Source organism: Condylura cristata, unplaced genomic scaffold, assembly GCF_000260355.1.
Source record: "Condylura cristata isolate star-nosed mole 26May11 unplaced genomic scaffold, ConCri1.0 scaffold00009, whole genome shotgun sequence".
NCBI lineage: Eukaryota > Metazoa > Chordata > Mammalia > Eulipotyphla > Talpidae > Condylura > Condylura cristata.
The window spans coordinates 43,640,493-43,662,377 of NW_004567110.1; the positions used below are offsets into that span (position 1 = coordinate 43,640,493).

Genomic DNA, 21,885 nt, shown 5'->3' on the forward strand with positions numbered 1-21,885 from the left:
TGTGAGAGGATTCACCAGAGAGAGAGTAGGGGGAGCAGAATAGGTGGATTGACTAAAATACACTGCTGAGGGGAGTAACAGGAGAGACAAGAATGGTCTGCCATGCCATTTGGGTCAGCTCCCTGGTGGGAGATGGAACTAGGTGCTGCAGTGGCTGTGATAGGTGATAGCCTCCCAGTGCTGAGACTTAATGCTTTTTGCCACCAGGGAGGCCCCTGCCTAGATCCCTTTGATAGGTCCCACTGTATGTGGAATTAAGTTTTGATTTGCTGCTTGGCTTTTCTTAGAACTAGTTTACTACCTCTTCTTGTACCTTGATTTGTTGATTTTCAGGTAAAAACTCTTGCTGTTTCTCAAAACAGTGCCCAACTTGTTACTTCCCAAGGCCTTTGCATTTGCTGGAATATTTGGAATATTTTTTTCCTACAGGCATTCCCACCTCTTACTGTTCTCACCCCACTCATTTCTTTATTCAAGACTCATGTCCTAAAAAACAATGCTATCTTGCTCTGTTTTAAATTCTTTCTAGCTCATACTAGATGCTGTTTATTGCTTGCATGTAGCATGACATAGGCCTTAGCAAATATTTGTTGAATTAATATTTTAATTCGCAAACCCTCCTGCAATCAAACAAGGGCAACAAGAAGACCAGGTCATTTGTTTTGATAGTTCAAAAGGCATGGTTGCCTATTATCCCATTTCTCCCCCACATCTTCAGTTTGGTAGACTGATTTCTGGAAATCTGCCAAGAATGTAAATAGGAGTAGGTGAGGTCACCTAGGAAGACTGTCTTGTTTATGAGAACCAAAAGACTGAATTCTAGGGAGGATCAGCATTTTAAAAATTTTTTATTGAGGTGAACTTCATTAACATAAAATTTACCATTATAGCCTTTTGATTTTTATTTATTTTTAAAAAATGTATCCTCCTGTGTCTTGCTTTCATTTAGCATAGTGTTTTTAAAGCTCATCAATCTCATGGCATATATTAGTGCTCATTCTTTTGTGTGGCTGTAAAGTACTCCATTTAGTGGATAATACTATGTTGTTTCTATTGATTCATGAGTGGATTGATCTTTGGGTTAGTTCCACATGGCTGCTAAAAATATTTTGTACACATTTTTGTTTCAACACCTTTGAAAATTTCTCTTGATGTACTTAAGAGTGGAATTGAGTTGCTGGACAAATTGTAATTCTATGCTTACATGTTTTAGGATTCAGACAAACCATTTTTCACAGTGACTCCATTTTACATTCCTACCAGAAAGTATGAAGGTACCATTTCCCTCACATTTCTTGTTGCCTTTCTTTGTTTTTTTGAATATGTTTGTCCTTGTGAGTGTGGAGTAGTATCTCATTGTGGTTTTGATTTGCAGTTCCGTAATAGAAACACCAACATTTCAGCTTGGGCTCCAGGAATGTGGGTTAAGAGAGAAGACAAAACATGAAAGAGAACAATAGAACTCAATTAATTCAATCCTCAGCATCCTCTTTGGTAACCAGTGTGACCATGGTTCACAGAGATCTTCAGCATCTGTCAGCTATTTTATGTCTCATTTAGCTTAAATTGCCTGACTTTCCCAAGTATGGTGTAACTTCTCTAGTATTTATAGATACTGCCACTGCACTTTATAATGCTCATTTAGTGCATTCAAAGGAAGCATAATGTACAGGTCAATAGCATGAGTTTTGGAAAGAGATTGCTTGGGTTCAAGTGTTGGCTCCTGTAGAGTGGCTTTGGGCAAGTTAGTTAACATCTCTGTTCTGCGTGTGGAAAATAAAGTGAGGTGGTTATGGTGATTGAATAAGATTAGTCTGTAAAATGCTTGGAATAGTGCCTGGCACATAGTGAGTTCTTTGTGTATTTTTGCTGTAATCATAGTAATGGTGATGATGATGATTTATCTAGACAGCCATTTAGTGAAGGGGTCAAAAAATAGGTTTATAGTGAATCCAAGTGTGGAATTGAGGGCGGTGATTGTAGGTTTATAAAATGAGGCTCTTTGATAACATGCTCTACTTTGTATAGTCCTATTGTGGTTAGTAGTTTTGGTGACTACTACAGATTTTGGTGACAGTACAGATTGTTTATTTTGTAGCTCATATTCTGTATTTTCGAAGTCATTTCACTAAATTATCACATTTACATTTTGAACACAGACTTACCTTTATTAGTTACCACTAGATTTACTTCTATTAAATACTTTCGCATTTGTATTTCCATGCAATTATATTAAAAAGTTAAAATTATGGGAAAAAAATCACAATTTTTTATAAAAGAAAAAAGCATTACAAAAGAATTTTATAATTCTGTCACTTCAAAATACTTCTTTGCCTTTAGTATTTATATGTCTTATTCTACCTAAGTGTTAAAATTTTTTAGTAATTCTACAAGTAGAATAGAATATCCTTATGCCTCCATAAAAGCTTCATTTCAGCTGCTCGTGAATCTTTTCCAGTAGGTTCTAATGTTTGAAATTCCTCAAGACTTAGCATTCAGATCCTATAAAAGACATATTTTCAAAATTTATAGATGTGAATAAAGAACCTTCTCCTATCTAGACATTTTATATACATACAAACTTGAAAATGTGCCAAGGACTATTTTATAGCTTTATGATAAAACCTATTATTTTTCTAAAGCAAGAAGAAGAATGCTTAACAATGCCAAAAAGTGTAGAAAGAGTCAAAATAATCAACATGTCACTTGAATTCTGAATTTTGGCTTTTAGAGTTCTTTAAACATAGATTCTACAAATATTTTACAGATAAGTGAACTGAGATAGAAAGATTAAGTGACATTTCTGTTTTTAGTCAATGTTAGAAATAAACAAGAAATCCAAAACCTTTTCCTTATTAGATCAGAAGATAACATATTCATATATTTTAAGACATAAACCAGCAGGGGAGATATGAACACTTAAGCCATATTGAGATTTATGAATAATGGTATCAAACGAGGCAATTATTCTTCAATTTTTAGAAGTTCTTCTGTTATTTGGAATATGTCTTTCTCACCTTGTAAAAATGATACTTGAGAAAGTGGAGATGTTGGGGAATAAGACTGTTAAAGAACTATAGGGAGGACACATGGGTTTTAGTTGATTAAAAAGATAATACAAAATGAGTCTATAAAAGGAGCACTAATGAGATAACTTTAGGGAAAATGCAAGGACATGTGGTATGGAAAGTTGCTTTAACGATGGTTAAATATAAGAATATTCACATAAGAGTCACATAAGAACATAAGCCTTTCCTTCACTCAAAAAAAAAAAACAAACCCAAAACCCAACAGCTGATAAGGAATGTTAAATATTAATTCTAAGATACAAAGTATACATCGTTTCTTTATTTTTGAATTGACTTGTGAGGTCTTGAACATAGGCCAAATCTAAGGATTTTTTTGTTTTGTTTTGTTTTTATTTTATTCTATTTGAAATTGTATTTATTTTTTTTATAAGACTTCCAGCAGATATAGGGCAAAGAGGCATGAGAGGAAAAGAGACCTTACTAGCAGCCTTTATAAAATTTAGACTTTAGGAAACGAGGCACATGATGTACATTATTTTGACTTTTCACTGTTAAAGTCACTCAGTTTGTGTCTGTTTTTAATCTTGCTTGACTTGAATACCCTGCAAACATGGGATTTCATCCTGCAGTTCTGTTTACTTCAGCAGCTATTCAGTAAAATGCTGATGAAGTCTATTAGTAAGCCTTAGCTTTGGAATCCCTGCATTTGGTCCTCTGCCCTGCCAAGGAGATAACTCATTTAAGAAACAAATGTGAACAAAAATGAGAAGAGGATAAAGCATATCTTTTAGGAAACTAAAAATTTCCTAAGCTCTGAAGTTGGATACACTTGTGTTTGATTTGCTGCAACTCTGTTTGGGAGATTTGTTCAATCTCATTGTGACCATAGGGCATTTGTATCACCAAACTGCTGGGAAGATTAAATGAGAAACCTGCCTGTGGTACTCTAGAGACTGTATGTGGTCTCTTGCTTCCATGGGGTGTGAAGTAATTGTTGAGTGATTGTGAGCTGTATTGTATGTGACATTGTGCAGTGGTGGCTCTCAGTTTTCTGAGTGTGCAGAGATCACTAGAGAGACTTATTGATTTTTTCCCTAGACACTGGTTCAGCAGATCAGGGCATGAGGGGAACACTGGAATCTTTTACTTTAGTACTTTTAACAAGTACTAAAGATGATCCTGATGAAAATGGGATCATACATTGCAAGTTATACTTTGGAGACTGTGGTAGAATCATTTGATTCTGAAACCTTAATAGCTTGGATGGGTGAGTTTTCCTGGCTCAGCGCTTAATAGTAATCACTATGGGAATCTAAGCATTGACCGCAAAAATCTAAATGAGAAAAGTCATACAAGAATAGCAATGTAAGATTAGATAAATATATTCTAATTTGCAGAAATATACATCACTTGTTGTAAGCCTATTCTACCAAAAATGAACTTGATATATGAAATAAAAAAATACAAAAAAGGAACTGTTAAATAAAGCATATTGATCTTTAAAATTAATAAATTTGGGTTTTTTTAATCAAAGGAAATAAATATTTAGAGATCTAGACTTAACATACAAAAGCCATTTTGCTTCATCTTTCCTGTAATTAAATGTGGGTGCCACTAATGAGACTTCTTCTCTGGTTAATCTTAGTTGTCATGAGGTATGAGGAGATGTCATATACAAGATATCCAAACCACATGTGGTGGACAATTAAGAGTCATTATTAAGCAAGAGGATGGAGTGAAACTAGAATGGATATCCACAGTTCTGGTACTTTCTTTTGTTAGTACTGGAATGTTTTATGTTAAAACTACAACATACCTCTGATATTTATATGATATATGATATAACATATATACATACATGTCCATATGCATACACATAGAACCGTATTTGATGACTGAAAAGGAAGAGGCCCCAAGGGCTCTTTAGTGTGCAATTAATATTTTGGTCAGAAAAATCAGCAGATTGTTTCAGTATGGTTATGTGTTATGACATCATATTCCAGTAAAGTTATAATGAACAGAAATTTTGTTTGTCTCTGTGGCAAACCGAAATGAGTTTTGTAATTGTCAGCAGGCCTTAGTGATTATAGTGGCGCCCACTCCCTCTACTGTAGTTAAAGGTCTGTTAGCATTCCAGTTGTGGACCTCTATTTTCAGAAGTGTATAATTAATTGTAAACATTCGCTCTATGTGAAAGCTTGCCATATAAGATCTCAGTCCAGGAGTAACATTTCTGATTTCAGGTTGTCTGTTTTAATGTTTTATAGTAAAACCAGTTAAAAATATGCATGCAGTTCTGTGGAGGTGGGAAAATTGAATTTTGTAGGATACAAAGTAAAAGATAACCTGCATCTATCAAATTAATCTGTCAAAATTTCTACATTACAGATAGCTAGAATAAAATAGGGAATAGGAAATTGTGCGCATCAGTACACGAGTTATTGTAATCAAAGAGCAAGAAGGTTTTTTTTTTAAAGGTGATGACTTTTAATGCTTTTTATACTTTGCATATTGACTGCAATAGTCTTTTACTGTAATTGATTTTTTCTTCCCTTAACTTTTTTACATTTGTCAATTAAAAATGAGAAAATATGACATAGAATGAAAACATTTAGAATACATTATCTTAAAAAATATTAAGTTGTATGGAAAAATGCACAGAATGATGTAAAAATTATTATATTATTAAAAAAATATTAAGTTGTAGACCAAGAAAGTTGACTTTTAAGAATTTAAAACAGTAACCTTTTCTTTTTTTCCCCATACTCTGTAATTCTCTACTATACCTGACACTGCTAATTATTCCTGTTCCTGACATTTTTTGTGATGTCTTTTCTAACTCTGACCCTCTTTCATCTCCTTCACTGCCGTATATTATTTCCCTTGCCTTTTGATCACGGGCATTAATCAGATCCCAGCGACAGGCTTTTTTGCTTGCTTCCTTTACACTTACCCTTTCCAGGTGCTTGTCCACTCACATGGTTTCCATTACTGTCTCCCAAATCTGCATCTTCAGGACTGATCTACATTTCTCGTCCTTCACCTTCAGTAAATATTCACTGATTAGTCCCATCTGCTGGGTGAATTCTTACACAGTGGACTGTGTCCAGCTTACATAGGTGAATATAGAGCATTGCTACTTGGCTATAATTATCTAAAACTTAGTAGGACCTTGATTGGACTTCTCTTGCTTGGGAACAGATATTTTTCTGCATTGGAGTGATTTTTAAGTAAAGTTTAGTGCGCGCGCGCACACACACACACACACACACACATATTATATGTATATGTATAATACCATAATTATAAATTATAATTCAAAATTGATCATGTTGGTTTTGCCAACTTGTCCAATTCAGTGATCCTCTTTCTCAGTCATCATTTTACTTGACCTGTGATTAACATTTGATACATTGAACTCCCTCCCTCCTAGATATATTTTTTCACACTTGGCTTTTAAGAAGGACACCGTGCTTGCCTGGTTTTCCTTCTGTCACTTTTACAAAGGCACCCCTATCCTGTGGCTTTAAATTCTTCCTATATATTAATGATTCTCAAATTTACCTCTACTGGACTTTTTTTCTGGATTCCACATTCTGTCTGTTTGACTTTGCCAGTTGGTTGTCTAACAGTCTTCACAATTTAGCATCTCTAAACCAGAAATGCTTATGTCATTCCAACAATGCCAGTGGTTAGAATCGCAGTCTTCATCAATTCTATACCCTGCCCTCCAGTTGCTCTCTTATACTCCATAGCTAGTTTTCAGACAGATTCTCCATTTTCTACACTTTGAGATTCATCCAGAATCCAGCTACATTTTTTTGCTTCCTCTGCTGCCATCCTGGTTCAGGTGATGGTTGCCTTTCCTCTGTACTACTGTAATGACCTCCTTGCTTCTATCATTTCTCTAAAGTTTGTGCTCAGCATAATTATCAGATGATCTTTCCAAAATATGTTAGATCATGTTACCTCTTCACTTATAACTGGCCTTTTGACTTAGGCCAAAATTCAGATCCTTACAGTGATTTCTAATGAAATCCCTATGTAATTTGACATCTTCTCTTCTTTAACCTTACTCCTTTGACTCTAACCAAATGTGTATCCTCTGACCTTCTTGAATATGTCTTGAACACTGCGGTCTTAGGGCCTTTGCCCTTGGGGCACTTTCTCTGCCTTATGTGTGTTGTTCTAGATATCTGCATGGTTTCCTCATTTTATTTTAGGTCTTTACATATTTGTCATTTTCTCAAAAGACACCCTTCCTGACCATTTTATCTAAAACCCATTCCTTGATACTTCTTAACCTTTCCCTCTTTTTTTCTGTTTTACATGTTTTTAACATACTAAATATCTACATAATTATTTGTTCTTTGTCTTATCCACTGGAATATGTATTCTATTCATTGTCATATTCATCTCTTATATAGAAGGTACTACATAAATAATTGTTGAACTAAAAGATTGTATTGCATATCCTCTTAATTTCTCCCTCTTAATTTAATTTCATCTAGTTTGTTTTTACAGTTCTTCTAATCATAGTCCTTGTCTCAGTCTTATTAAACACAAACCAGCTAAAATTTTTCTATTAAATAATACTTATTAAGGATACTTTCTGCTTAAGAACTGGCTTTAAATGCCTTACTTTTTATGTTTAGATTGACCTCCTCACTACTTTGTAAAATAGTTCCATGTCTTTGCCCCACCTATTTCTAATCATTTGTAAGTTCTGTTTACAGTATAGTAATCTAACAGCACAGTAAGGCCCTTCATGGGCTTGCTGGTCTTCATCCTCTTAGTGAATCCCCTTCTATCAGCACCAGATCATTTGACTCACTTCTGTCAAAATCTGACTGAAAACTCATCAGGAAGTCAACTATGTTTTAACAATGTATTTTTTACTACAATTATTTATTTTTAAAGATTTCTAAGATTTATTTATACATACAAGAAGTTGGGTGTAGGTCAAAAGTTCAAGTGGTGAGAGGATTCACTGGAGACAGAGTGGGGAGCAGAACAGGTGAATCTAGTGAGAGCAGTGGGCAAGACAGGAGAGGTCTGCTGTGCTGTGTGTTTGATTCCTGGCCAGGGATCAAACTCATGCCATAGTGGCTGGTGATAGCTTGATAGTGCTGAGACTTTAATTCCTGCATCATCAGTGATGCCCCATTTATGTTATTTTTAAAAATATATATCTTGTGTAGATCAGTGTTCACTATTATCTACAGCTATATTAACATTATTATCTATAACTATATTTGTGAACTTGTAACTTTTTGAGGTTTCTAAGAGGTTTAGCATGTCATATGGTTGGTATCATTTGAAAGAAAACCAGTCTTGCTCATGATTATAGTGAGTTTATTGAACTAACATTAAAATACTTGTTTCATTTTAGGTATCATTGCCCAATGCCCAAGATCTTTTATGTTCAACTGACTGTAGGAAATAATGAATTTTTTGGGGAAGGGAAGACTCGACAAGCTGCTCGACATAATGCTGCAATGAAAGCCCTCCAAGCACTGCAGAATGAACCCATTCCAGAAAAGTCACCACAGGTGGGCAACTGTCACAAATGCCAGTCTTTTTGTTACAGTTCCCTAGTAAGATTACTAAGACAGATAAGTGAATTTTTATAATTAAAGTAGTCTCTTCACTGGTAATACAAGAGCGGTGATCTGCTATCATTTGCTTCTCAGAGAACCCATCTTCTACACTAGATTCCTGTGTTCCTTTTTGCTGGGATGACCTTACCTTTGTGAACTTTGTTTCACCTATGGATTTTACCTTTAAGGCAACTCAGGGATTTGAGATAGCAACAAATATAAGAAATAGTATTTACTTACTTCTATTTAATGGTACATTTACTGAACAAGTATTACATTGAGTTAATTCAGAACAAAAGAAATTAATATGAATCTTTGTAGATTTTTCAGTCCAACTTTAATTTACAGATGAAGATATTGAGGCTAGTCTTGGGTGATTTCACCCGTACTCATGGGTTCAACTACTTTTTCCATTGCCTTCAAAATAGTTGGTCAGGCATACATATCTTATAAGTCTCCACTTAGTTCTTTGAATTACATAGCTTAACTTCTATAAATGTGCCTGCCTACAAACTTGTTCTTTAATTTCTTTTCAAGCTTATCTTATTTAATGGCAGGTTTATTTTTTTTCTTTTGTATACTTTTATTACCATTCTTTTCTGTTTATTTTCTGAGTAGATCTTAAGCTTCTTGACAGTAGGAGTACTGTCACTTTATTTCTTTATCTTTAATACTTGGACTCTGTTGGGCATATATGAGACTCTCCAAAAATATGTGTTAAATCAGTGAATAAGTGATTTGATGCCAGAGCCAGACAGCTCCAAAATCTTGGTTTGCATCCTTCTATAACTTAGTCTTCATAAGAGATCTGGATACCAATGCATTTTGTGTGGAGGGGAATAGGGATTTTTAAAGAGAATTGAAACTGGCGATATAAACTCAATTTAGTATATAGTTGAATAATAAAAGCTTTCTACACTCAACATTTATTTTCTACTTTAAGGAAAGCTAAAAATGAAACAACAAAATGCCTCTCAGTGACTACTGGTTAAATAGAAATTCACAAGACAAAGTATGATAGTATGTTTCTTGTTGCATTTTAGATAGGCTTTCTTGATTGTAGAATATGTGTAAAGTTTGTTACAGAGTAAAGATTCAGCATCATCTTGTGTTTTGTGTTTTAGAATGGCGAATCGGGAAAAGAAATGGATGATGACAAAGATGCAAATAAATCTGAGATCAGCTTAGTGTTTGAAATTGCTCTGAAGCGAAATATGCCTGTCAGTTTTGAGGTATGTGCTCAGTAGAGATCCTGTATCCCCATCCCAGCCCCCATCTGTTACTTTTTATTTTAAATAAATAAATATGTAAATTTAACTGGTATACTAGGATCCTGAAAATGTTAATGTGCTTATATAAAAGCTCGCTACCATAAAATGATAAAGACTCTGAAAATACAGCTTCCAGTATTATGAGTTCCTGCCAGTTTCTTTGACTTTTCTGTAGTAAGCCATTTGTGTATTTCAGCTTTCATCATAAAATTTATTCTCATTAAATTCATAAAAAAAAACAGAAAATGGCTTTGACTATTATTTGAGTTTGTTTAGTTAGATTTCTATCCATACATCTTTAGTTCTTTAAGCATCATAAATAACATAAATGAATAATTCCTATATAATAACTTTATTATTGAAAGCTGTAATTTTGACATAATTCTTACTTTCAACTTTGGTAATGTTGTGAACATTTGAAAAAGTTCATATTATAAGAACACATCTTATATGCCTTATGGTATTTAGTATTTTACTTAATAGGTTATTAAAGAAAGTGGACCACCACATATGAAAAGCTTTGTTACTCGCGTGTCAGTGGGAGAATTCTCTGCAGAGGGAGAAGGAAATAGCAAAAAACTCTCCAAGAAGCGTGCTGCTACCACCGTCTTACAGGAACTTAAGAAACTCCCACCTCTTCCTGTGGTTGAAAAACCAAAACTATTTTTTAAAAAACGTCCCAAAACAATAATAAAGGTAAGTGTGTGCTTGTGAAAACGAATCTGTTTTACTATTATAAATGATGATAATAACTACAGATTATCAGTTTTTCTATAAAGCAGGCCCTAAACATACAGATTATATACTATCGTAGATAGAGTTGGATTTGGACATTATGGCTATCAGTTAATAATTCTGTTTTGCTTTTTAGACAGGTATACCTGAATTTGATCATAAGATCATTAATGACTTACATGTTTACAATTTTTTTTATGGTTTAAAAAATACTTTACTTTTTGTGTCATTCCTGACATGCCTGTATAATATAAATGCTATTATTCCTCATTCTATAAATAAAGTTTTACTAAATATGATGAAAAAATTTACTTTTATTGACAGATTTTTGGAGAAACCTGAACTAGTTGATTGCCAACCCAGTGATCCTCCTGCACTCTGCTCTGCTCTAGTGATGTTGTAGGATAGCGTGAAATGGTGATAGTGATAAACAGGAGAGTGATGCTAACACTGTTGACCAGCAGCACAGCAGCAGCTAGTAAATATAAAGTACTCTGTGTACCAGACTTTGTAATTGTTAAGGATGTTAGAAGTTAATTTCAGACAAGGGAAGAAAACTAATCATTCTTAATATTCTCAGTACTCCATTCTTACCTAATTGGATTTATGCATCTTATTCTTTATCATTATAATCCATATTGACAACAGTGTCTGAATTTAAGCACATTCTTATGAAAGAGGTGAATTAAACAGGATAAATACAATATGCTATTGAAAGGACGTTCTTATTATCTGAACATCTTCATGAACCAGGCATACTCTTTTAAAAAAGATTTATTTATGTATACAAAAACTGGGGTACATGCCAGAGACATGGGTTGGGGATTCACCAGAGACAGAGTGGGGAGCAGAACAGGCACTGTACTGAAATACACTGCTGAGGGGAGCAGTGGGCGGGTCAGGAGAGGTCTGCCGGGCCATGTGGATCTCCTCCGGGGCAGGTGGGGGATCGAACTGATGCGGAAGTGGCTTAAGCCTCTTAGTGCCCTACGTTAACCTGCTGCACCACCAGGGAGGGCCCCTTGTTTTTTTCTTTTTAAAGATTTATTTATTTATGCATACAGAGCTGGGGTACAGGCCAGAGGTACAGGGGTAGTGAGAGGATTCACCAGAGAGAGCAGGAGCAGAACAGGCAGACTGACGAAGTACACTGCTGAGGGGAGCAGCGGGCGGGTCAGGAGAGGTCTGCTGGGCCTGTGGTCACCTCCGGGGCAGGCGGGAATCGAACTCATGCGGAAGTGGCTTGAGCTTCTTTGTGCTGTGCTTTAACCTGCTGCGCCACCAGAGAGGGCCCTGATTGTCTTGTTTTTAATACTTATTTTAGAATATAATTTCACAGGTGGAAATACAGTTCTGACCATATGATATATACAAATCTTCTTTTCTGGAATGTACCAGATAAATTTAGTTCATGTGCAGAAAGAATACTTGATTTATAAAGGCTTTTTGAAAAACCATTTAAAAGCACTTAAAAACAGCTTTTTTTTTTAAAAAAAAAAAGGCAAAACAAGCTTTATTGGTAAACATTAATTACCCCATACAGAATTGAAACAGAGTGCCTTCTAACATGCTTATAGAGAACTTATCTACTAATTAAAAAACACAGCAAGTAAAAGTAACTGAGACCTACCACCCAACTTCAATGTAGAATTTTTCTCTATCTTTCTTAGTTCCTTATTCTGTCACATTGTGAAACTACTTATCATTAGTTCTGTGTTTAACATTTTCTTACATGAGAGTTTTATAATTTTTCTTTTTCTGAACAATGTTATTTGGTTAGATTTTTAAAACATTATAAGGTATAATTAACATATAGTGAACTGTACATATGCTTTGAGGTGTATATATGTGTATGTATATGTATATATATGTAGATACATATATATATCTATACACACACACTTATGAAACCATGACCACAGTCAATGAACCTATCTACTACCCCCCCAAATTTCTTCATGCCCCTTTGTAATCCACCCCACCCCCCTCAGTTCCCAAACAGCCACTCAGCTTTGGCTGACTTCTTTCACTCAGCATAATTATTTTAAAATTCATCCATGCCACATTTATCAGTGTTGGTTCTGTTTCCACTGTATACTCTTAACACCTGTTTCATAGATTAATTCTCTATATAAATATGCTTTTTAACTTGAGTTTTCAATTCTATTTCTTCTGAAAGTTTTAAGTTTTAGATCCATTTAAGTCTATGATCCATTTTATGTTAACTTTTGTAGATGGCATGAGGTATGCATTGAAGTGGCTTTTTTTTTTTGCATTTGTCTTTTGCTTATGAATATACAATTACTCCAGCACTACTGGTTGAAAAGACTACTTTTTTTGCTAAGTGGTATTCTATTGTAAAAATATACCATCATTTGTTTATCTTATCACCCTTTTGTGGATATTTAAGGTGTTTCTAGTTTTGAACTATTACAAATAAAGCTACCTAAAATATTTATGTGTAAGTTTTATGGGCATATGTTTTCATTTCTCTTGAGTAAACACTTAAGGATGGAATGAAAGAGTCGTTTCATATGCATATATTGAACATTTTAAGAAACTACCAATTGTAGTTAATTTATGTGTATGATGAAATAGTCTAGTTTCATTCTTAGCTTGTGACTGTCCAATTTTCCCAGCACCACACTTTGAGAGACTTTCCTGTCCCCATTATATACTCTTTTTTTCTCATTATACACTCTTTTTTTACCCCCCAAAGATTTATTTATTTATGCATACAGAAAGGAGGTACAGGTCAGAGGCTCAGGGGCGGTGAGAGGATTCACCAGAGACGAGTAGGGAGTAGAACAGGCCGACTGATGAAGTACATTGCTGAGGGGAGTAGTGGGCGGGTCAAGAGAGATCTGCTGGGCCATGTGGATCACCTCTGAGCGGGTCAAGAGAGGTCTCCTGGGCCATGTGGATCACCTCTGGGGTGAGAATCGAACTCATTATTCAAGTGGTTTTAGCTTTGTAGTGCTGTGCTTTAACCCACTGTGCCACCAGGGAGGGCCCTCAATTGTATACTGTTTTTTAAAAAATTTCCACTGTATACTCTTGACACCTGTTTCATAGATTAATTCTCTATCTAAATATGCTTTTTAACTTTGAGTTTTCAATTCTATTTCTTCTGAAAGTTTTAAGTTTTAGATCTATTTAAGTCTATGATCCATTTTATGTTAACTTTTGTAGATGGCATGAGGTATGCATTGAAGTGGTTTTTTTATTTTTGCATTTGTCTTTTGCTTATGAATATACAATTACTCCAGCACTACTAGTTGAAAACACTACTTTTTTTCCCTATTGAATTGCTATTGCATCTTTGTTAAAAGTTAGTTGACCATATATATTCTGGGCACTGTTGTGTTTCATATATCTCTTTGCCTATCTTTGCCAATACTGCATTCACTGTGTTGACGATAGCCTTATAGTAAATATTGAAATTAGGTAGTCTGAGTCCTCTAGCTTTTTTTTTCAAGGTTGTTTTTGTTACTTGCCCTTTGGTTTATAGATTCTTTATTTTTTTTTTCTTAAAGATTAATTTATTTGTGCATACAGAGCTGGGGTACAGGCCAGAGGCTCAGGGGCGGCGAGAGGCTTCACCAGAGACAGAGTGGGGAGTAGAACAGACAGATCTACTAAGTACACTGCTGAGGGGAGCAGCGGGTGGGTCAGGAAAGGTCTGCCGCCCCATGTGGTCACCTCCGGGGCAGCCGGGGATCGAACTCATGCTCAAGTGGCTTTAGCTTCTTAGTGCTGTGCTTTAACCTGATGCGCCACCAGGGAGGGCCAAGGAGACTTGATCTTTTAAGAATATTGTGTTTCCTGATTATTGAACTGTCTTCATTTATTGATATTTAATTTCAGCAGTGTTTGGTAATTTTACTGGACTTGAACATTTTATTCAAATGATATGAATTCTCTGCTTTATTTTCTCAGATTTTTTCCCTGAAATAATTTCATTGTCACTGCTTATATGCCATTCTTCTGTATGAATATGCCATAATTTATCTATTGTTGAAAATCGTTTAGGCTTTTTCTTTTTTTATTCCATGCTATTTCAATTAAAACTGCTATGTGTATTCTTATACATATGTGCTAGCACATAATGGTAATAGTTTTCAAAGGTATTAAATGTACATGCCTGAAGTAGGCCATTGGCCATAGAGGTACAATCTTTGGCTTACCTAGTCAACTTATTTTCTAGTTAATATTGGAAAATAGGTGGTACCAATATATTAATATTGGTACCATATTACATTTTGGGACACGGTACAATAAGTACTGTGTAAGTATCTGTTAGTTACTGCCATCCTTACCAGTTAAGGCTGTCAGACTTTTAAAGTTTTGCTGAATTGATGGTTATAAGATAGTTTCTTACTATGGTTTTTCTGTATGTGTTTTCTGATTCCTTATGAGAGTATCCTTTCACTTGTTAACATAGTTTTTTTTTTGTTGTTGTTGTTGTTAATGTAGTTTTAACACTGTTTCCACTTTTTAAAAAAATTACTTATTATTTATTTATTTTTGAAGATTGATTTATTTATGCATGCAGAACTACAGTATGGTACAGGCCCGAGGTGCAGGGGTGGTGAGAGGATTCACCAGAGACAGTGGGGAGCAGAACAAGTAGATTGGTGAAGTACACTGCTGACAGGAGCAGCGGGCAAGGCAGGAGAGGTCTGCCGCACCATGTGGGTCACCTCCCTGGCCTGGGATCTAACTGGCATTGAAGCGACTATGGCTAGTTTTGCAGTGCCGTTGTGTCACCAGAGAGGGCCCCTGTCCCCTTTTTAAAAGATTTTCTTAACATATTTTAGGAATTCTAAAAAGGTAAGTTTGAATATTGAATGTATTTTTGAAATAATAAATAAATAAATAAATAATAAATAAATAAATAAATAAATAAATAAATATATATAGGGCACATATATGTAATACTCCTAGTCCATGGCTTGTCTCCTCAAGTTTGGTGAACAGATGTTGTGAGGCAATTCTTTTATACCAGTAATACTGCTATTGCTGAGTTTTGAGTGCCATGGGAGCCTTAGTTTCAGATTCACCTTATGATTTTGTTTTATTAATTTTCAAAATGACTCTTATTTATCTTTTCCACAGTTTTGGGACCTAGGGGAGGGTAGGAGAACTGCTCTTTCAAAAAGGATCTAGTAGCAAGTTTTCTAAACATATTTTGAAATTCATTCTCAAATTATTTTTTAGGCAGGACCAGAATATGGTCAAGGAATGAACCCCATTAGTCGCCTTGCTCAAATTCAACAGGCCAAAAAGGACAAGGAGCCAGATTATGTTTTGCTTTCAGAAAGAGGAATGCCTCGACGTCGGGAATTTGTGATGCAGGTACTGTATTTCTAACTTTCATATGAAAAGTTTTTTTTTAAACTATGAAAAAAGTTACAAATTCTCTGCTTGTAATATTTCTATTTGGGGGAAAGACAAATTTAGAGTAGCAGTAAGTAAAACTGTTTACACTTAAAATATTCTTCTCCCCCAGTCCACCTACTGACTTGTTTGAAATGTTCAAGTGTCAGGACATGTTAGTACAGATGGCATGAGTTTTTGAAAGGACTCTGTTCACACAGGTTATTTACCACAGAACTTATCCTTTAGAATACTTATCTCTTAACTTTTCATGTTACAATTTCTAGCCAGAGTCTCTTAACTATTGGGAATTGGAAACAGATGCTATTAGAAACAAAATTTAGAGGGATAGATGATGGAACAGAGCCAAAAGTATGAACTCGTGACTTGTCAGGAAGAACTAGCTGGTTACCCAATAGTGATGAGGACTGAATGACTCAGTTGCTAAGAGAGTTACCTGATGCACTGTGCAACCAAGAAAACTGAAGAATGTTTGCTTGTATATTGGCAATGGAGGGCCTAGGATTGAGGTGTAATGCCTAAATTGCCCTCATTATTTCAGAACCTGTGTTTTTGTCTTCATGTGCAGATATGTTCAATAGTGTACTGTATAGAATAATATAATAGACCCGAGTATGCCATCATCTTAACATAGCATTTAAGATTTTTGTCACTTTTGCTTCTCAAGTTTTCTTTTCTCCTTCCCTTTACACACTCATCCGTTTTTCCCTTTAAGTATTTCAAAGCTAATTTCTAATTGCATGTGATTGCTGCCGACATACTTTACTTGTATCATTTTCTTTGTTAGATCCTCCAGTACCCAGCTTACATTTAAATTCTCCTAGTTTGCTCCAGATGGTTTTATTGTATTCATTTGTCAAGCCATTTCCAATCAAAGCTATAGATTTCACTATTTGTATATCTGGTTAAAATCGAGAGATAATAGGTGCTGCCCATGTTGAAGGTGTTTTGGTGTTCAAACATATTATCTCATATTGGTTAAATTTTCTTACACATAAAAGTTTTACCTTCTGGATTAATATATAATACTCATATTTTCAAGTTAAAATTTTGCTATCTTACCTTTGCTTTATAATACTTTTAAGAGTTTCGGGTTTGTAGCTCCACACCTTAATATGTATATATATCTCACCACATCCAGCACCAAAGTTTTAGTTCTAGTTAACACTATCAGATTGAGCCCTCTATCCATTCCTTCCATTCATATCCCCTTACACTCGAGTAACTGTATTTTCCTCAGTGTCTAAAAGAGATATTTCTGGTGTTTCAGTAGTTCATTTGCTTTTTTTATATTCTACATGAGAATTAAACCATCCTATAGTTGTCTTTCTTGTTCTGATTTACTTTACTTAGCATAAGCCATCTCAAGCTCTCTTCATATTGTCACAAAAGCCAAGATTTCATCTCTTTACTGAGTAGTAGTCCACTGAGTATATGTACCATGACTTAATAGTTACTGGGTGTTTAGGTTGTTTCTATGTCTTAATGTCTTAACTATTGTTAATATTCTTCTGTGAGCTTATTTATTTTCTAATGAGTGCTTTCAAATTATTTGCATATATACCCAAGCATGGCATTGCTACATCATATGGTATTTGTTTTTTATTTAGTTTTTAAAGGAATTCCCATTTTGTCTCATAGAAGCTATATCAATTTATATTCTACCAATAATGTGTAACAGTAACTTTTTCTCTGTACCTTTATTGATATGTCTACAGACTTTTTGAGATAGGCCTGTCCCCCAGGTGTGAGGTGATAGCTCATTGTGATTTTGATTTCGATTTCCCTAATGATATTGAAAATCTTTTTATGTGCCCATTGCCCATCTGTATGTCTTCTTTGGAAAGGTGTCTATTCAGGTCTGCCCATTTGTTGAATAGACTTTTTTTTTCACTGTTGAGTTGTATGAGTTCTTTATATGTTTGGATATTAACCCCTTGTTGGACATACATGATGTGTAGAAAATTTTTCCCAACCAATAAATTGCCTTTTTATTTTTGTGGCATTTTCTTTTGCTGTACAAAAGTATTTTTTTGTTTTTGTTTTGTTATGCAAAAGCTTGATATACTCCTAAGACCAAAAATTATTGTTTGATTCCTTCCAGTTATTCAGTTTATTTGCATATAGATATTTCTAGTAGTCTCTTACATCCTTTGCATTTCTGTGGTATCTGTTATAACATTGTCTGTTTCATTTCTGATTCTCTCTCTTTTTTTTTTTTTTTGTAAGTTTGTCCATTTCTCCTCTTAATCTTGTCAAGTTTTTCTTCATATATTTTGAAACTCAATTAGATGCATATATGTGAGTTTTTGGCACCTTTCTACTGAATTTTAGTAGGATGAATGGTTCCTTTTCTCTATGCAACTTTAGCTTACTCAAATGGTTTTTTTCTAAACTGTACAAGCTCTCCTTTTTGATGCCTTTTTTTTTTTTGCTGTTTCATATTCTTTCTTAGGCTGTTAATTGTATGTTAGTATTTATTTCTTTGCTCTGTGTGCTGCTTTTATTTATTGTAGAAGCACTCATTTCATCAGTCCATGTGGGTTGAAATCTATTGCCTTTTGTTTGATAAAGCGTTTATTCATATTTGATGACAATTTTGTAGGCTTGTCTGGTAGTCTTTATATTTTAGTATTGCGATATATTGTTTTGTGTTTAGTGTTGTATTTAGTGTTGTTGATGATAGCCCATTATAGATACTTTGGTATGTTACATGTTTTCTTTACTAGGCAATCTTTACTGCTGAGTTCTGATAATTTTTTTTAAAAGATTTATTTATTCATACAGAACTGGAGGGTACAGGCGATAGGTGCAGGGGCGGTGAGAGGATTCACCAGAGACAGAGTGGGGAGCAGAACAGGAAAATCTACGAACTCCACTGCTGAGGGGAGCAGCGGGCGGGTCAGGAGAGGTCTGCTGCACCTTGTGGGCCCCCTCGGCAGGTGGGGATCGAACTCATGCTGAAGTGGCTTGAGCTTCTTAGTGTTGTGCTTTAACCCACTGTGTCACCAGGGAGGGCCCGAGTTTTGATAATTTAGCATTTATAGTTCTTGATATATGTGTTTTTGCACTTAGAAATTGGGGTGTTTTCTCACCTTACTGGACATTTATGGTTAATTCTTTCCTTAGGGTTGGAAAGTTTTTAGATATCACTTGTTTTTTCTTAAATCTTATTTCTGTCTTTATTTCCTCTTGAGTAACATATACATTTCTAATGATAAGTTCATTGATTCTTCCTCTGCAAGATTAAAGATATTTACCATGGTTTCTGTGGCTGTCTTAGTATCATTCATTGTATTCATAATCCCCAGCATCTCTATTTGTGTATATATATAAGTGTATATGTATGTGTATATATGTAAGTGTATATATACCATGTGTATATGTATCTCGTCTCATTCTCTTTGTGAAGAACTCCTACTATTACTTAATATCTTTTCTGAGATTCTGCACCTTTTTTTCTGTGCATAATTGAGATTCTCAGACTGTTGAGATTCTTCATGGTAGTTCTTCTAAATTCCAATTTTTTTTTTTTAAACTAAATTTGGTACCTGGAGATCAGTTTTTCTATCTTGTTTTCCCAGGTTTGATTTTACCATGGCATGTGTAAAGTATTTAGATTTTATAATAGGTGAAGCTATGGCTTAAGTTTTGAGTTTTCTTTGTGGATGGATCAGGAAAAAGGAAGGGGGAATCTAATGACCTCATAGTCAGATTTGGGAGATAACGGGGGACAACCCAGGAGTAGCCTTTGCTTTCTTATCTTTGGGATTACACCAAGCCCTAATTTCTGTATGGAGCTTGCACTATAGGATACTGTCCTTGCCGCTAATCTCTAATTTGTAGCAGGTTTCTCACTGATCTCAAAAAATTTCAGTTCCCCATGGTGGGGAAATACAGAACTCAGCCTCATGTGCTACCACCAGCCAGACTCTCTGGGGCTGAGCAAAAGGTCCCAGTGATCAATAAGTAATCAGCATAGTATTTTTTTCCTCACGGGGAGGATCCTTTGTGCCAAGCTTGTGTGTCATCCCAGTTTATGCCATACCCCAGGTTTATGCCAGACTCCCAACCTGTTTGGCTGACTGGACTGATGATTGCTATCACAGCGTCAGCTCTCTTCTCCCATTTCCATCACCAAAGGAGGAAGTCATAAAGGCCATCCATGCTGAGAAAAATGCATAGTTCAATCCCATGAAGGAGATAATATGCTAGTAAGATTTCCTTGTGACTAATAGTTGATTTCTGTTGTGCATAGAGGAGAATTTTTCCAGTAGTTCCCTGCTTTGTTATTTCATGAGATCACGTCTACTCTTCATATTTCTTTATCTCACCTAAATGTATTAATCACCTGTCACCTATATGTATTAATAAATTGTTGGTATTTGTTTATTACTTACCTGATTGAGAGAGAGTTTATTTGGTTTTTGTTAGAAGTATACCCTGGGTATACTCATCTGTGAGTACACACAGATGAGTATATCCAGGTTGTAGGAACCTGGATATCCAAAAGTATGGGGGGGTATTCTTCTATAATTAGTATGCATTATTATTTAAAGGTTATTAGGAACTAGGGCAGTTTTGTGCTAGTATATCTAGTCGGTCACATACAGACTTTTTTTTTTCTTTTTACATTCTTAGCTTTGAGGACTTGTAGAAAATATCCATTTGAACTCCACAGGTTAAAGGGGAAAAAAACCCTACATTTAGACATGCGTAGGAGTATAATTGGCTTTGACTTTATTAAACAATTCTTTTTCTGTGGAGTATGTTGAGTACCCCTTTTGAAAGAGGAATTTAGAATATCTTAGGTCAGCTTCCACTTTATGGGTATTCATAAACATTCTAGTCAAACAAGAACATTTGGCTGTGCTTTTAAATGTTTTCACACTGAATTCATATTGTTTTTTTCCTTTTGGTAGTCCCAGTGGATTCATTATAGTATTGCAGCTACTTTATCAAAATAAAGGCTTTTGTATAAGCTGCATAAGCAATGTTATCATGTGTTATAATTGAATATGGAAGTAAAATATCTACATATAAAATGCTCCAATTTATCCATCACCATAAAAAGTAAGTTTGTATGTTATAAAAGAGATGTACTTATATTGATGACAAGAAAAACAAAAGAAAATCTCTACTGACATTATCTATTTAGTTCCAGAGTAAATTTCTTAAAATCTGTTTATATTTTTTTGAAAGGGTTATTTTGTTTTCTTTGAAGAGATGACAACTAAATTGAATATCAACGGACTGTTATAATTAATGTGACATTAATTTTTGTACCTGTAAATAAGATCTTCAGGTTGTTTAAAACATATAAAGCAAATTTCTCCCATTTTATTTGGACTCAATGAAGGATAAAGTATGAACTTTTGGGTAAATGTTATTTTAGAACTTTTTTGTTTTTTAGTTTTGAGGGCTTCTTTGCCTCAAACAAAATTTTATAGTTGAATCTCAATGGGCAGAATATATCCAACGTACTATTGGCAGGAACAGATCACAGATTCAAAGTGAATGCTGAGATGGGAACAGCAGTTAGGTGACATGTCTGAAAGCAGGAGCCAGGATCCAATGGACATGAAACTGGAGTAGATAAGTGAATGAAGAATTGAATGAGAGTGAAGGTATATAGCACATAAAAAACAGATGAAACCTTTTTTATATTTATTTGGTTCTCTGGGGTCTTATGCTACCATTTACTTTGGCAAGTCTTTTGACCCTCCCAGAGCAGTAAAAGAACTTTCTGACGTAGCTGGCCTAATATTTTAGCTAGCAAGCATTCCAGCAATAACACAGGGGCTGGTGAAGCTGGGGAACAAACCAAGCATTGGGGGGGGGGGGGGGGGG

At 34.9% G+C, this 21,885-nt stretch overlaps 1 protein-coding gene across 4 annotated transcripts in view; it reads left to right on the forward strand.

The window, feature by feature from the left end:
- STAU2 (staufen double-stranded RNA binding protein 2) overlaps positions 1-21,885 on the forward strand; it is a 229,572-nt gene that overhangs the window by 71,443 nt on the left and 136,244 nt on the right. For all 4 annotated transcript variants that reach the window (XM_012723014.1, XM_012723015.1, XM_012723013.1 and 1 more), the window contains exons 5-8: positions 8,422-8,581; positions 9,754-9,861; positions 10,384-10,596; positions 15,856-15,993. In XM_012723014.1, coding sequence (XP_012578468.1) covers positions 8,422-8,581; positions 9,754-9,861; positions 10,384-10,596; positions 15,856-15,993 — 619 coding nt within the window. The remainder of the gene's footprint in view (positions 1-8,421; positions 8,582-9,753; positions 9,862-10,383; positions 10,597-15,855; positions 15,994-21,885) is intronic.